Source organism: Lygodium microphyllum, chromosome 18 (assembly GCF_053477565.2).
Source record: "Lygodium microphyllum isolate KBCC chromosome 18, Lygodium_microphyllum_v1.1.10, whole genome shotgun sequence".
Classification (NCBI taxonomy): domain Eukaryota; kingdom Viridiplantae; phylum Streptophyta; class Polypodiopsida; order Schizaeales; family Lygodiaceae; genus Lygodium; species Lygodium microphyllum.
Window position 1 is genome coordinate 48,641,240 of NC_141152.1, and position 16,415 is coordinate 48,657,654.

The 16,415-nt window shown below is 38.9% G+C and overlaps 1 protein-coding gene across 1 annotated transcript in view; it reads right to left on the reverse strand.

The window, feature by feature from the left end:
• Positions 1-4,635: 4,635 nt before the first annotated feature.
• LOC148020856 (Transcription factor TFIIE, alpha subunit) overlaps positions 4,636-16,415 on the reverse strand; it is a 31,758-nt gene continuing 19,978 nt past the window's right edge. The window contains exons 4-10 of the mRNA XM_087698647.1: positions 7,820-7,939; positions 7,608-7,723; positions 7,250-7,433; positions 6,735-6,938; positions 5,361-5,621; positions 4,957-5,149; positions 4,636-4,858 (exon numbers count right to left, since the gene is read on the reverse strand). Of these exons, the coding sequence (XP_087554773.1) occupies positions 4,758-4,858; positions 4,957-5,149; positions 5,361-5,621; positions 6,735-6,938; positions 7,250-7,433; positions 7,608-7,723; positions 7,820-7,939 (1,179 nt within the window). The 3' untranslated portion in view covers positions 4,636-4,757. The remainder of the gene's footprint in view (positions 4,859-4,956; positions 5,150-5,360; positions 5,622-6,734; positions 6,939-7,249; positions 7,434-7,607; positions 7,724-7,819; positions 7,940-16,415) is intronic.

The following is a 16,415-nucleotide window of genomic DNA, read 5'->3' on the forward strand; positions in this document are numbered from 1 at the left end:
AAAATCCTAAGAAAATCACTTATAATATTTTAATAACGAATCATATCTTGATTAAAAGAAAGGGTATAATTTAATTTATACATTTAATTTATATCTAGAGGGTTAAGAAGGCTTTTAATAGGCTTACTTTAATATATAATAAGATTATTTGACTTACATGCCTCGAGAATCAAGCAACACCCAACACTCATTGACAAGAGTAGAACGAAGAATCAAAGGATTAGTAAATAAGCACCTTAGAGGGTGAACGATAATAATAATAATAATTAATGAATGACAAGTTTTGCGCTGGTGGCAATGCCGTGGACAAAACTGCCACCATAAAACCACTTGATGGTCTCAAAAACCACTGCGGATTCAATGAGATTGATCGGTCCTATCCGATTCCGTTTTCTCCTCTCGTGTAGGAAAACCATTGTCAGCAGACTTAAAACCACTCGGTCGTCGAGTGGTTTCAGCTCGATGTCTTGTGGTTTTGTGAGGCCATGGTAGAGCATTAAGCTTTACTTTTTAAGTCTCTTCTCACCAAAGACTTTTGAAGACATGATCCATCCACGTGTTAAAGCCTTTGTGCACCAGACAATAGAAGATTCTCGATGGGATGACGTGGATGGATAGATAGCTCTTCTTTGATGTTGACGTGTGTGGTCTAATCACCTTGCTCTGATAACCTTCACCATCATACAACAACAATTTATTTTAACTCGATATTGAAAGGAACACAAATTGAACAAGAAAGAGACAAGAGAGAAGAGAAATTGAGAGAGCATGCACAACACAAGATCATGTGCAACCTTCCCCATGCATGTATTTATGAATTGTATTAAACTTTTCTGCTAAAAAACTCTTCACAAAATAATTGGCATGTGAATTTAAGCGAGCGGGATCAGAGACATGTCATATGATCATGCGCATGCTGAAATTCAGATAGATAACTAACAATGATGACTGTAGAATGTCTAAACTTAAAAGTTAACTTCCACAAGGGACTTCAATTTGCACTTTCCAATTATTTGCAAGCTATTCATGGTCACAAATATACAAAGTTACTGGAAGTTGAGATTCTTGATGTTGTATTCCCAACCATACATTATCCTTGCCATTTCCACCATCAACTAAATATTAAAGGACTTGGTTTGTGGATTGTGGGACAAAGAAGGCGGCCAAATAGGGCCTATCATGGGATCATTCTAACATAATTGAGTATTCCTTTCCACTCAAGGCATAGATGTGACATTCCATTACTTAATATTGGCCTCTAATATGCATTGCTCTCTCTCCAGTTCAAAGGCAACACCCAGGAGAGAGGATTAGACCTTAGCTCTTGCTAACAATGAGAAGTATCCAAAGACTCTCATCAATCTTGGCATCATTACCCAAAACCAAATCAGCAAACCAAAGCCATGAAAGGAATATTTACATCAACTTGGAAGCAGAGAACGTGGTTTTGAAGGACCTGCCAAAGTGCTTATGTGCTTGGCAAAGGTAGCAATAGAGACGGTATAATTAACAAGAATATTTTATATGAAATCGAGGAATTGATGACCAAATTACAAGAGGAAGTACAAAAAGTAATCGAAACAAGCAAGAAGGTAGATAAGGTATGACACATAATCTTTTCAATTGTTTAAACTACATTTCAAAAGAAGATTGCATTCCATGCATATTTAGAGAGCCTCCCTGATGGGTAGCATGAAGAAAAAAGATTATGAATATTGGCAAGGATGTTCGTAGACATAGAGGGGGCTAGATACCAAACTAAGACCAATTTTGGAAGAAAAAGGGTTAAAGTGGATGATACCATGGAAAATCATCAAGCAAGGAAAGAACCAATCAATTTTGGAATCTGTAAGTATGGTTAAGATAAAGTCAAAGTATTAAAGCAATCAAAATGTTTTTAAGGGAGCCAAAGTATGGATCAAAGATGGACTTACACCAACATAGGCTAAAGCGCAACCAAGTAAAAATGCTAAGATGAAAGCAACTAGAAAGGATGAAAATTTGGCAATTTATCAAGGTGGCAAAACCATCATAGGGAAGTTGAGAAAGCCCAAGCACTAAGTTAATTTTGGGTCATGATGTATTTAGTAACTTGCATAGTTTTAGTTGTTGATTTTCTTTATATGCTAATGGTGCCTTGAAGTGGGTTTCTTTTTGTGCTAGTTGCAACCCAAGCAGATCATGATATATATGTCCTGCATGCCTTTGAGGCATCTAAAAGGCCATTAATACAACACACACACACACAATTTGGCAATCGAGGCTACACTTGCTAGTGATGAACATCCAACCATGCCCCTACTGGTAGATTTGTAGTCATCTTCTTTACCCAATGTGGGTTTTTTTGCAATTGGACCACAATACCCCTATAAAAAATGCTCAAATAAAACATCATTATACAACACAAATTCTCTCTCTCTCTCTCTCTCTCTCTCTCTCTCTCTCTCTCTCTCTCTCTCTCTCTCTCTCTCTCTCTCTCTCTCTCTCTCTCTCTCTCTCTAGCTATTGTCATGTCACACATTTAAAACATATTTGAGTAATTATTTCCTTCACGAATAGCCTTCCCCATTGTTGTGTCAATTCATTAGCCCATTAGTTATCTAAACATTTCAACCTTTGGCCACCTATTCATAACATATGGCATAACATGACATTGATGCATGGTGAGATGAGTAATTAGGGTTATGATTGTACATACTCAAAGGCTAATTCAAGATCTATATGGAGACTTCTAGTTTCTGTTCCTCCAACCATCATTACTTTTAATACAAAAACGAATATTTATCTTGGGATAAGATACACACCCAAATATTAGCCAAGAGTACCCAAGCCAAGTTGGCATTTTTTTCCTATGGGCAAACAAGATAGCTCATAAGATGTGCTACATACTCTTTCATCAGCCTCTTGTTCCTCATTTTGGAACAATCATCCAACATGCACATACTAAGTACGACACTCGCCTTGAGTGTTTTCTTTTTCCTAGGATAAGATACACGCCCAAATATTAGCTGAGAGTACACAAGACCCAAGTTGGCATTTTTGTCCTATGGGCAAACCAAATAGCTCATAAGTCGAATGAGTAATGAAACTCGATCGCACTAGGACCCTCCTTGGTGACCCTCAACTAACTGACACACACCGCAATACAAGACCCAAAGCCTTAACATTATGAGCCGAAGTGATATAGCTAGGCCATCACCTTTGGGACATCTTTTTTAAGTGTGTATAAAGCTTTCCTTTCAAAGAGTGATGTGATAATTAAGTTCGTTCATCTATGGCTCTAGAAAGGTGTACTTCAAGAAAAACTATTTATTTCAATCACGAGGTTCACTTTGGAAAAATGTCCTTCCCATTCTAACAATTAACAAGGCTCCATGACATAATCTCTAAGATTCAAATAATACATGTCTGTTTTTGTTCACTATGCATAACACACGAGTATTAAAACCTTGAACCAAAGCGATAAGATCCCTTGCCACACAATTGTATGGCATCCTTACAAGCCAAAAGATGCATAACACAACACAAACTGCAAAGCCAACAGTAACCATACATACAGGGGAAGAAAAGGCCACCGCAGCCACATTAGGCTCATCACCATTCAAAAGAAAATGAAATCAGCTTATAAAACTTGGCATGTGCAACTGCATTGCCGTAAGGGACAATCAAGCCAAGGACCTCTCTGAGAGAACCCCAAGTTCTTGAATCACTGCAGCTCATTGTGAGATTTTCCTCAGTATAAAAAGTAGCTTTTGCTCAATGATAATCCATGCGACATGCCCAGAAATAACAGCATACAATAAGCTTAAACTGGAAGTTGCTAAAAGGATTGTGCTTTGAAAGGAACAGCTTTAAAACGTTGTTGTATTGTGTTCAACATCTGTAGGTTTAGAGATTTGTAGTTTTGATAATAACTAGCAAGCCTAAAACCTTTGCTGGATTGTGGTACAAAACATTTGATCCAAGCATGGTTTACATGTCATCAAGAATAGGCAGCCAATGCGATTTCAATTGTACACAGTTATAGGCTTTTGAAACTGGTTATCATAGTCAAATTGAACTTGCAAAATGTGAAAACACCGAAATCGTTGCCTAAGATGATACATTAATGCCAGTAAGTTACAAACTGACCTTCAGTAACATTGGAGCCCTCTAGGAGGTGCAAGATGTGAAAACACCGAAATCATTGCCTAAGATGATGTACATCAATGTCAGTCATAAGATAGAGAACTGGCCTTCAATAACATTGGAGCCCTCTAAGAGGTAGAGTACAGCTGCTCAGCTTGAAGCTTGCTTTAGAATAGACTACTGCTCCCAAGACAAACTCTCCCAACACAGTTCCCTTCGGGTTAAGTGTGATTTACTGATTACATTTATAAGAGCATATTGTGTACCACAGTAATGACCTGTAGACGTGTACCATGATAATGGCCTGTAGACATTGGCTTTTTGAAACCAGAATAAAGAAGTATACATTCTTTGAACTTATTTGTGATAAACTCTGTACACAAAGAAGAAGATGGTACAACCTAGTTCTCATCCACACAACCTCATTCGAGTGCACAGACAAGGTTTTTGCTCTGTAAGTTTGGCTTAACTTCACTGTGATGGTGCCATCAATTGTAGCATTGTGGATGTATAGCTTTTCCAAGCCAGGCTAAGCTCTGTAGGCCTCCAGCATTTCAGCAGACTTCATGAAGTTCTGACCAGAATGATACGAGAGCACTATTCCTTCAACTAACATCATGGCAGACCATCTACTCCCAAGCAATATCTTCATCCTCTTCATTTTCACCTTCTTGTTGTTCAGCATCCACTTGATCTTCTGTACCTTTAATGGTTGCTTTAGATGAGCGATCTGCATAAGACATAACTTCCATTCTTTATGAAATTTTTACTCAAAGAAAATCTTATGAATTACGGAAATTGACAGACAAATTCAATTAATATGCATACCTGCTCCAGAAGCCTCTTCCCACTCCACGTCTTCTTCATCTTCACCTTCCTCTCTCTTTGCTTTCTTTCCAACCACTCGAGTTTCAACTGCATCGCTACCAGCATTCTCTGAAGCTAATTGTTGACTCTGAGCATGTGCAGTTTCCTGGTGCAACTTCAAGTAAGCATCATAATAGGCCCTCATGTACTCTTCCTGCAAATAAGGTCGACCCTTTCAACAATGATGTAAAGTAACCACAACCTAGAATAGCTGACAATTTCAACAATGATGCAGAAAGCCACCATAATCTATATTTCAGGTCTCAGAAATCTGCACAAGCACATCTAAAGCCTATGCCCTGACCATCGTCTATGCTGGTTGATGAATAGACTAAAGTCCCAAAGAACATGAGAAAATACATCACCTGCAATTTTCGTTCCCTAGCTTCCTTATCGTCCCCTGTGGGTTTTTCATCACCCCCCTTGAAGTCTGTAGCTGCTGCTGCACCAACTGGGAACTTGTCCTCCTCAGTCTTGACTTCTTGTTTTACATCACCACGCTGTTCAGCAGTCAGATTCATTCCTTCACGGATCATCCAGGGAGGAAGAACTTTCATTGGCCCTCCAGCTGTGGCATCTTTGGAGTCTTCAGACTTGATATCTGTACCTGCAAGAGAGACTTCAACCTGCACATGGGGGGAGTACAGGACTGCTTTTCAGAGAAGAATCATATCATTAGTCCAGATGTAGAATCTTCAAAATGGCCTTCCCAGGCTAGCTTTCATTGATCAGCTTTGGCCCATTGAAGTCACTTTTAACACACATTATGTTCTCAATCAACCCTGGTGGACCTGAATAATGACTACACACCACAGAAAATAGAAGCAGAAATGCACAGTAAGCTGTATGCCTCTTCACATTTTTCTAGCCCTCCCTAATATCCTCAACGTGTCATGTGGCAAGCCCTGCATTGAAATTTTATTCAGGCAATTCATCCCAACTAACATTTTGATGTATTTACAACTTGGGGGTGGGGATGCGGGCAGGAGATCCGATTGGCTGGTGAGAGATATTGCTTGCTGACCCTTGCACCAAGCACAATCAAGAGACACCCAGCTAACAAATTTGCATCTAAAAAGTCATGCACAAAGGAGTTTCCAAGGTGCCTCCCTAGACCCTCAATTCTCTCTGCCTCAATACCATGATCATTACACCCCACTACATGAGGATTTGAAACCCCATTCAAATAAGAACTTGGTGGGACCAAAGCTGCAAGAAAATGAGTTGACTGGGATATGATACTCTGAATTCCTCAAAGCTACCTCTCATCCAATATACCAGCATATTGGATACTACCTCTCTCCCTCTGTGGCATGATCCTTACACCATTTGAGCATTCGAAACCCCTTTAATTAAGAACATACTAGGACAAAATGCAGAAAGTTGTGATAATTGGGGTTTGATTCTAACAAGTTTTTGGATCCTACCTTATCCATGCTACTTGCATACCAGATAACTTTTTGATCTAGATTATGAACTTTCTATCAAATTTACAGTATAATCAAGTGCTTAATGCAATTGCTCCTTTCAGCAATTTGGTTTAACGGTTCAAAAATCCCAGGTGCTGGTTCAACGAAAGATAGCCAAATGAGATGAAAGCAAACACTTTATAGCTTACTGAAAGGGGGTTTTACACCAATACCCAGCTAGATAGTTCACAAGCTGTTTTATTTATCTGCCAATGCTAACTAGCACAACACTTGCACAAAGCAAACTAAAAAGTAATCAAAAGGACATACCTTTGTTTCACCAACAAAAGGCATAGGAGTCCCTGTGTTGCCTTGTGAATGAGAAGCTTTTGAAAGGTTGATGATGGGTTCAAGATTTGCAGACAATCTTCCGGCAGCAATAGCACGTGCTTCCCAAGTTACAAGGCTACCATAATCAGGTGGCATCAAGTCTTTGACCTTTGTTAGTTGATCCATCAAGGGCTTCAATTGTTTCTGCAAAAGATAAGAGGAAGTGTGATGTGCAAGGGCAAAAATTGCATTACTATCATTCATTTAGAAGCTTCTTTTTGAAGAAAGCCATCTGGACACTTGAGCATGAAATTTACTTCTATAAAAAAGACACTAGTTGCATCATACAGATCTAACGAGAACCATAACTAGGTAGCTTTCTGACAGTTGAACATTTTGTTAACAATATTTGCATCCCTGTTTGTTTGCCCTGACATGAGAAACTTCACATACATGAAAACGAACAGTATGGAATCACTTTGGTCTGAGACATTTTAACTGATTAGGCAGGTTACCTCTAGCCTTTCATAGAGGTCCTTAAGCTTTTCACGCCTTCTACGCCGTGCATTGTCTTCACCATCACCCAACTCCTCAGCTGCCAGCTTATCACTTTCTGCCACCAACTCCGCATTGCAATTTTCACAATGAAAATTTTCATCAAAAGGGCTGACCAGTACCATTGCATCCAAAGCTGAGTACCTTCCATGATCATATAGTTCAATAAAAGTCAAAAAGTTTAGAATCACATACATGAGACAAAGGAAAAATTTCATGGTGTAGGAACTATGTAGTTGACTGAGGATCCAACTGTCCACTTGATAAAGTCAAACATGCATAAGCAAACAATACTAAGAAGACTGTGTGCAAGCTCACCTACGTGCACAATTTGAATTTGGGCAAAGATAATGCTGCACAGTATTCCTGTCCTCCAACTCATCTTTGATCTTCTTTTTGGCTCTATGTATTTTATATCTTACAATATCATATACCTGTGTAACCCAGTATTTGAAGAAGGCAGATCAAAAATTCCCTAGCTATTCTTGAAAACTCCCAGACAACCATAATTGTAAAGAAAATCAACATACCTGAGCATAGTCAATACAGCAATAAGAGTGTGTGTGAACCTTTTGCTTTTCCTCACCCTCTCGTTGAATCCCATTGGTTGCAGCAATTGCTGCATTGTAAGCTTTCACTCCTTTTGATGTCTACAAAGACGAGAAATTTCCAAGTGTTGGGCTTACAGTTCTCAGACAGTAGCAGGAGTTATGATATAATGAAGCTATGAATACTTGATATAGACAGCATCAAAAAGAAGCTACTTAATGAACCATATTTAAAAAACTGCCAACCAGATATCATTATAAGTTTAGCAATCATACCATAGCATGCCTTTCAATAGTACTGTTTGATCATGTTATAAAACCTGTTTTACAGCTCATGGAAAAAAAAAGGACAGATTCTAAGTAAGTTTTACTAGCAAAAGGCTCTTGAGTCGGTCTGAGTTGCTATGGCTCTGATAATGCCTTCTTCGTGGAGCCAAATGTTGTTTGCATCCATTCCAAGATACATGCTTCTGAGAAGTCTCTTGATTCTTGCTGTTTAAGTCCAAAGTGCAAGTCTTACTGAGAACCCTACACCAGATGTGGAAATTAGATGTACAGATTTCAAGATCGGCCTGTCTACACTTTCAAGTGGATCTGCTGCATAGCCATAGCTGCATCACTGAAATGGAGATCGGCAGGTGGAACTCAAACTGAAACTCCATCCATATTTTGAGATTTTGACTAGTGAACGTGTCTAGTACTCGTTGGCCATTGCTATCCACCTTGTGCTGGTTTTCCAAGTCTACAGCAACTGAGAGTTCTACAAGTGGGTCTAAATCCAAGTCTTCAAGAGTCTTGCAGCTGAGGAGAACTGCAATCTTAGTCGGGGAGAGCGTTCAGCACATATGACATGATAGTGTATTCAGAGCTTTGTGGCCAAAACCTTGTCAAAACTGTTGACTCAACTTCTGGACATTAAAAATGAGTGGCTCTTCATAACCCTGTAATTTGTCTAATGAGTTGGCCTCTTCTATAATGCACAGAGTTCTGTCAAAAGTGAAGCAGCAATGGAAGCGTAAATATATGCTGTAATAAACTGCTGAAACACAAAACAAAAGAGAAAGGGAAAGAAAGAACACTGAAGAACACAATGCAAATGAGAACTCACATGTATGCTCGGGAAATGGAATCCATATATCCAACATGAGACAATCGCATACAACAGTGAGTCACTGGCTGCGTGGGCACCAGCACTAGCTCCTCTCTCCACAAAGTCTCCACATATGTAATGACAGATGAGTGACTAAGTGAGGAGGAGAAGCCTGAATATATAGGACAAAAATATGTCCTCATATGATCAGGTCGGCCAGCAATAAATGCTAAATATGACCAAAATGAAGACCATTAAAAATGCCAAAAATATCCTAAATAATGTGCCCAGCCTCTGCATGCATAGACTCACACATAAGCTGACATATCTACTAACACCCTCTCTTAGATCAAGGGTGATCTGATACAATACAACGGTGCAATGAGAATGAATCAAAAACCATACAACATAGAACCACCAAGTAGAACCATGGATACCCAAGCAGTGGGTGATCAAGCTACCACCAAGGTGCCTCGAAAAGAACCCGATGTCAAGGTTGATCGTGCCAGCTCTTGAAAATAGAGAATATCATAGCATATCTCTGTGTTTGTCCCAATGTCTCTCAGTAGCACACATGACCAACCTGTCAAAAATGCCTAGAGAACATACATGACCATGGATTCCCTGCCTTTTGCCAAACCGCCAAAGTGTCCCCTCATGTGAGCTCAAGACTAGGAACCAAGTCCGCTCTCTGTCAAATAAACAGCCCATCATGAACCTAGATGTCAATTCTAGCTCCAAGATTTGAACCTACTAGACTTCAATCCATGAGCCAAGGAAGTCCCTCTCTAGATCCTGTGCATCTGTATAGATGTATAGATGAGGTGCAACTGCCCCATCTCACCACCCTCTCACACTCCCTCTCTAGCATTGGAGAGTTGTGAGGGATGCTGTCATCACCACTACTAGAAAGCAGCTGAGGAAGGGGCCATTAAGCCCTTCCCGCGATCCGAAGAAGCTGATCTTTTTCGCACCTTGGACTTCTCCTTGGCCAGAGGATCAGAGTCTAAGTCTGAGACAGATGATGACTCGTCGAAGAAGTCCACATCCCGCTTCGTCTGCTTCTCTTTCTTCTTCCTAGAAGCTGCTCACTCTTTGCAGTCTTTCTATAAATGACCTTTCTTCCTGGTGGTAACACTAGGTTTTCGACTTCTTCTTCTTGAACCCCTCTCTAAAGCTACAAGAGCCTCACTATAGCCTAACAAAAGCCTCACCTGTAACCACAATGATCCCTCATGCTCAAGTAGCATGGAGGTCATGTGTGTAAAACTGACAGGAGTCGATGATGTCTGCGCCCTTAAAGCATTCACCACTCCATCAAACACCGAAGGGAGTTTGGAGAGTATGAATCCAATAAGATGAGCCTCTGGAAGGACAGACTACATTTGCCGAAGTTGGTCTTGGATTTGGGTCACACAAAGTAAAAAAGGCTGGATAGTATCTTTGGCCTTGAACGGAATTTGCTATAGGACTTCTTTGGAAATACACCGAAGCAAGGCCAAGTAAGCACAGGCATCATCCAAATCCCATGTAAGACCCGCTTCTTCATGGTTGTCTTCATCAAAATCATCTGGAACAGGAAAAGGCCACTGAGGACATTCAATAGCTCTCCAAACCACATACCATAACCGCTTCTGGATAAACCAAGTCTTCTTCACCAAATTCCATGTAAGATAGTCAAGTCCATGTAGCTTATCATCAATGGATGTGCATGGAGGAGCCATCTGTAGAGAATTAAGAAGAGAAGTAGAGAAAAGAAGGTATTTGAAGAGGGAACACAGCCGAACCACAAGCACAGACTACAAAAATGAGAGTTTACATGCAATATTTACCAAAATCTGACCAAAACAAGAAGAAATCTGTTGCGAAAAATCAAAAAATCTACTAGAAACTGCCTGAAACAGCAAAAACGGCTTGATAATGCAGTCGCCCAGCCAGGAGGAGATGCAAAGACACCAAAACGCAGGCTGGAACTGACACGTAGGCAGGAGAGGAGCTGATCCAAGCTGTACGGATGCTGACATCAGCAAAAACGCAAGAAAAACAGTTCACTTGGTTGGAGCAGCAGTCGCCTCATCAACAATGGTCAAAACAATCCTGAAATCAACAAAGAAAACACAGTAGGAGGACAAAACCTAAAATCTGATACCATGTCAGAAGTGGAGCAGCAATGAAAGCGTAAATATATGTTGTAATAAACTGCTGAACATAAGACAAAAGAGAAAGGGAAAGAAAGAACACTAAAGAACACAATACAAATGAGAACTCACATGTATGCTTAGGAAATGAAATCCATATATCCAACACAAGACAATCGCATACAGTAGTGAGTCACTGGCTGCGTGGGCACCGGCACTAGCCCCTCTCTCCACGAAGTCTCCACACGTGTCATGGCACATGAGTGACTAAGTGAGGAGGAGAAGGCTGAATAGATAGGACCAAAATATATCCTCAATATGATCAGGTCGGCCAGCAATAAATGCTAAATATGACCAAAATGAAGACCATAAAAAATGCCTAAAATATCATCAATAGTGTGCCCAGCCTCTGCATACACAAACTCACACATAAGCCAACATATCTGCTAACAAGTTCTTAGTTGTCTAAAGCCACCCTTGGACCTCAATCTTCAATCATCAATCCCCAGTTTTTTAGTCACCACTTATTCAGGCATTCATGCACTCATATATACACTCATGCTTTTCCAGATCAATGTCCAACAGTTTCCACATCAGCTTTTCCTTCCACTCTCTAAGTCTCTTGCACCTACATGAAGTTCTCATTAGGACTGTATGAGATCCCGACCATGTGGGTAACAGTCAACTTCTTTGATTGCAAACAAAGTGATACAATGACAACTCTGTCCACCCATATGCTTCCATATTGAAGCTTAGACAACAATCTAGAAAGATTATAGGTGAAGAGGTTACAGCTTGTTGGATGAACTCTAATTGGGAGAACGAATGATCATGGTTTTCGGAGGGTATCCTTTTTATATCCCATAAAGGTGGTCAATCGGCTTGTGCAACATACCAAAATATAAACTTTAGCTACTTAGCCAAATATTTCATTTACCATCGCGCCAAAGGCACTACTCTTGAACCCTCGCCCACAAAGGATTCCCTAAGACCTATAATAAGGGTCCTTGATAACTATCACCCCCTGTGACTCAATGCAGTGTGCTTGGAGTACCAACTTAACTACTCCAACTAATTCGTAAGCTAGACCTACATACGTCACCGTTTTACTATCCAATCACATTGACATACAAGTCAAGACATCAATATCCGAGCTCACGCATGGCTTCTCATAATGAGGACCCTACAAATTTGAGCATCATGGATCATTTGTGGCACCTTACCAACATGGGGTATTGAATATATCTCATAAAGCCAACAATAACCAAATCTACACACACCAACCCCCTCAAACCAAAGAAAAACTAAAGACGATTTCAACCTCAAGTAAGAGTTGCAAGCATATTACGGTATGCTTAGAATCATCATCATTCAAAAGAGAATAAGAGCAATGACTCATCTTGTATTAAGAAACTTTGTAGACTTTGCACTATTGGCATAGCATGTACTAAAATTTTATCCACTACCTTTACTGATAGTAATTGGGCATGATGTTACAATGCATGTGTGTCCACTAGTGGCAACTGTTTCTTACCCTGTTGACTTTTAGACTATCTATGTATTAAAAATTTTCATAGATGCACATTCTACTATCCATCCTCACTGTAAAATAACAACAGTTAATCAAAATTTGAGAAAATACACAATGAGGTAAGAAAATAAGAGATGAGCGTACAAACAAGAGAATAGGCAAATCGCCCCCCCCCCCCCCCCCCCCCCCCCACCCAAAAAAAAACACCTTCCTCAATGCATGTATTTAGCGAATTCTATTGCTTTGCTTTTTATGCTCAAACATCATGAAAAGCATCCTTAAGGCTTTTTGCTTTCCTTTCTTGAACAAATTACCTTTACTACTAATTGCCTTTTACTAATAAAGGCTAAGGCCTATCTAAATATTTCATAGGCTTCAGCTCACACTATCTACTCCACTGTCTACTCTCACTCTCTCATTCCTCTCTCCTCCATAGCTGATCCAATTTCCAACATTGAATACGAAAGTCATTGCATTTACATTACTTTGCCTACTAATAATCTACTTACCAAAAGAATAAAAGTTAAAACACATGAAATCTCTGCCTATCCACCTAGCACAATATGACCAATGCTACACCCATGCATGTGCAAGAAGTCATTATTATACACCGAATAGAAAAATAATAATAATCTCCACAAAATAAATCCAATAAATAGCATCTTATTTTCATAGATAAGACTAAACTAAATATCATGACATTGACTAAAGGTCAAAAAGCAATTGTTCTCGGTTGATTAATGACAAAAGAAAATAGCAAAGCTGAATGAACACATACTAGTGTTGCCTCATGCAACGGATTTGCACTAAATTGACAAGGAAAACAAAATATAAATCCAATACATTAAAAACAAAAGGCAATCAATATGTGTTGCCTCAAGCAGAAAATTTGCACATCCACTATGAAAATAAGCATCCGTGGATTTTTCCAAATACGGGCTCATGTGATGAATCTGTGTTTAAACTAGAATTTAATATAATTGTGAATGGTATAGAGATGTTAGATAATCATAAGTAGAGTAATAAACGACTTTGAAATCCATTGGAATCCCTCAACAAAATGATTTTTATACTTAACCACATATCTATGATATTCAAGACGTGTTGATAGTAGTCTTGTTATAGTAAATGATAATTTCAAATACTAAAATTTATGTATCATTCTTATGTAATAGAAGATTATCCACAACTAGTATAATAGGCAAAGTTTTCTTAAGGATTTCAAGCTGTTAGTATGAAATGAGTTATGGATATGCCAATGAGGTGGGATGCTCAAGCAGAATACATTATCGTTAATCTTACGAACAATATAAAAATGTCCATAACATCTTGAGGCTAATTTAGTATTTTGGTAGCTTCAATGGATTTAGTCTTTTCTTCAAAAGGAAGCCATACTAAATCATCTTCTTTTAATGTCATAGCCTCACACTTTTTTTTGGCTTGAGCATCATATCTAATTTGGGATTGTACGATTTTGTCAATGATCTCTTCTAAATTTTGATATAGTCTATTCTTAAAGCATCAACTACTAGAACATCAGTAACTATGGTAGTCATAGGAATAGACAATTTCTTGCCACAAACTATCTAAAAAGGTACCCTATCAACAGATAAATGTGGGGTATCTACATAGGCAAATTGTAAGATTAGCAAATACTAGTCCCAATTAGTTAATCAATCTCCATGTATGGGATACAATCTTGCCTTAATGTTGATGGTCTATCCAATCAATTTGTGCTCTGATACTAATGCTATCCACCCTTGACATACAATAATATAATCAACCAAAATTTGAGAAACCATACAAAATTGTAAGAAAATAACAGAGACAAGACTACGTGACAAGAAAACAGGCATAATTGCCCCCCACGCATAAGTGAATACCTCTCTCATACATAGTGAATTGTATTGGTTTACTTTTGGTGCTCAAAAATCATGAAAAGTATCATCAAAGAATGTACCCACAAATGCTCTATGTGATCCAAAGAAATTTTCCATCATTCAATTGAGCATAGTAGGAGCATTCACCAGCCCAAACGACATGACAAGAAACTCATAAAGCCCAAAAGTTATCCTAAATGTTGTCTTTGGTACAACTACTAGCCTTATACAAATCTCATGATACCCACTTTTCAAATCAATACCGTTGAAAATGGCTGATCCTTGCAATCTATCCATGGCATCATCCATCTTATGAATCAAAAACCAATTCTTAGTCATGATCTTGTTCAAAGCACGGTAGTCAATGCACATATGCCATGAGTCATCCTTCTTTTTTGGATCAAAAGCACTAGCAATTAATAAGGAGATGGGTTGGATTGAATCAGTTCCTTTTCCAACAGCTCATTAACTTGGCTCATAATCTCCTCCTGTTGGGCTACACTCACCCTGTATGGTGGCTTATTAGGGGGGCTACTTCCAAGTATCAAAATTATACCATGATCTTCCAACCTTTTAGGCAATACCTACCCCAAAAGTGATGGAGAAAAGCAATCAGCATACGTTGTTAGAAATGAAATGCGATCCTTATCCAACTAAGACACATTTCCAACATTTTTATTATCATCTTTATCCTTAGTAAAAACCAAGTACGCTAAAAGATGATTTTTTATTACTTTTGAAATGGCAGAAGTTGATACAATTGGGATAAATTCTCCTTTCAGTTTTACATCCAAGGTGTGGATCTTACCCTTATGCTGAATAGTAACGACTTTGTCTTGGGAGTCAATCATTGCATGCGTATAATGGCACCAAGGCATACCAAGCAATACATCACAACCCTTAAGTGGTGCAATGAATAACTCTTCATTGTCCACATAACTTTGTATATGCAAGCAAAGCTTCCCAATCAAAGGTGTGACATGCTTTGCATGGCCCTTGCATACCGTACCAATTTCTCCCATGGGTCCCATCTCATCGTCTCTCATGCCTAAACGAACTGCCATATTTGTGGAGATAAAATTGTTTTTTCTCCATTATCAAAGAATATCAATGCATACTAGTCTTTGATATTTCCTTGTGCTCTACAAAGCTCAATAGCATCATCATTGGGCTGATTGTTGACTACATTGGGCACCAAAACAACCGATGTTTTGGGCTTTTTCCATTTGGAATCTCCCTTATTTTCAGCTTTTGCAACTTGCTACCAATTGGGATAGTCCTCTACCATGTGCCCCTCCTGTTCACATACAAAGCATTTATTTGCAGCCATTGATTCTCTACGTTGTGCAACCAATTTTCAAGTCTTCCCTTGCTGTTTTTTCCTCTTCTTGGCCCTATTTTCAAATCTATCTTTTTTCTCAGCCTTGGAAAACTTTTTGGATGACTTCTTCTCCTCGTCAACTTGGAAGCCTGAATCCTTTCCACACAACAAAGCATTAGCTATACTCGTCATCTCTATGAATTGTGGCATACTAGTCCCAATGGCCCTCTTTATGTAAGAATCTCTAATTCCTTTAGTCAACCGAACAATACTTCTCAATCTACTCATGAAGGGGAATAGCATGATAAGAAGTAATAGACAGCAATGCATCCCAAATCTTCTCATTATATTGCTCCAAATTTTAGCATTGGGATACATCCAACTTATTTCATGCAATCATAACATCCACTTCAAAGGTGCTCGTCAACCAATTAGAGGCAAACATTTGCTTAAATTGTATCCATGTTGATAGTGCTTTACCTTGCATTAGAAGTGTGGACTACCACTGCAATGCATTTTCCTAAAAAAAGATGGATATTTTTTAAATCTTAGTAGATTCAATGAAGCCTCCCAAGTAAATTGCATCAAACTATTGAATGAAAGTCAATGGCTTCAATC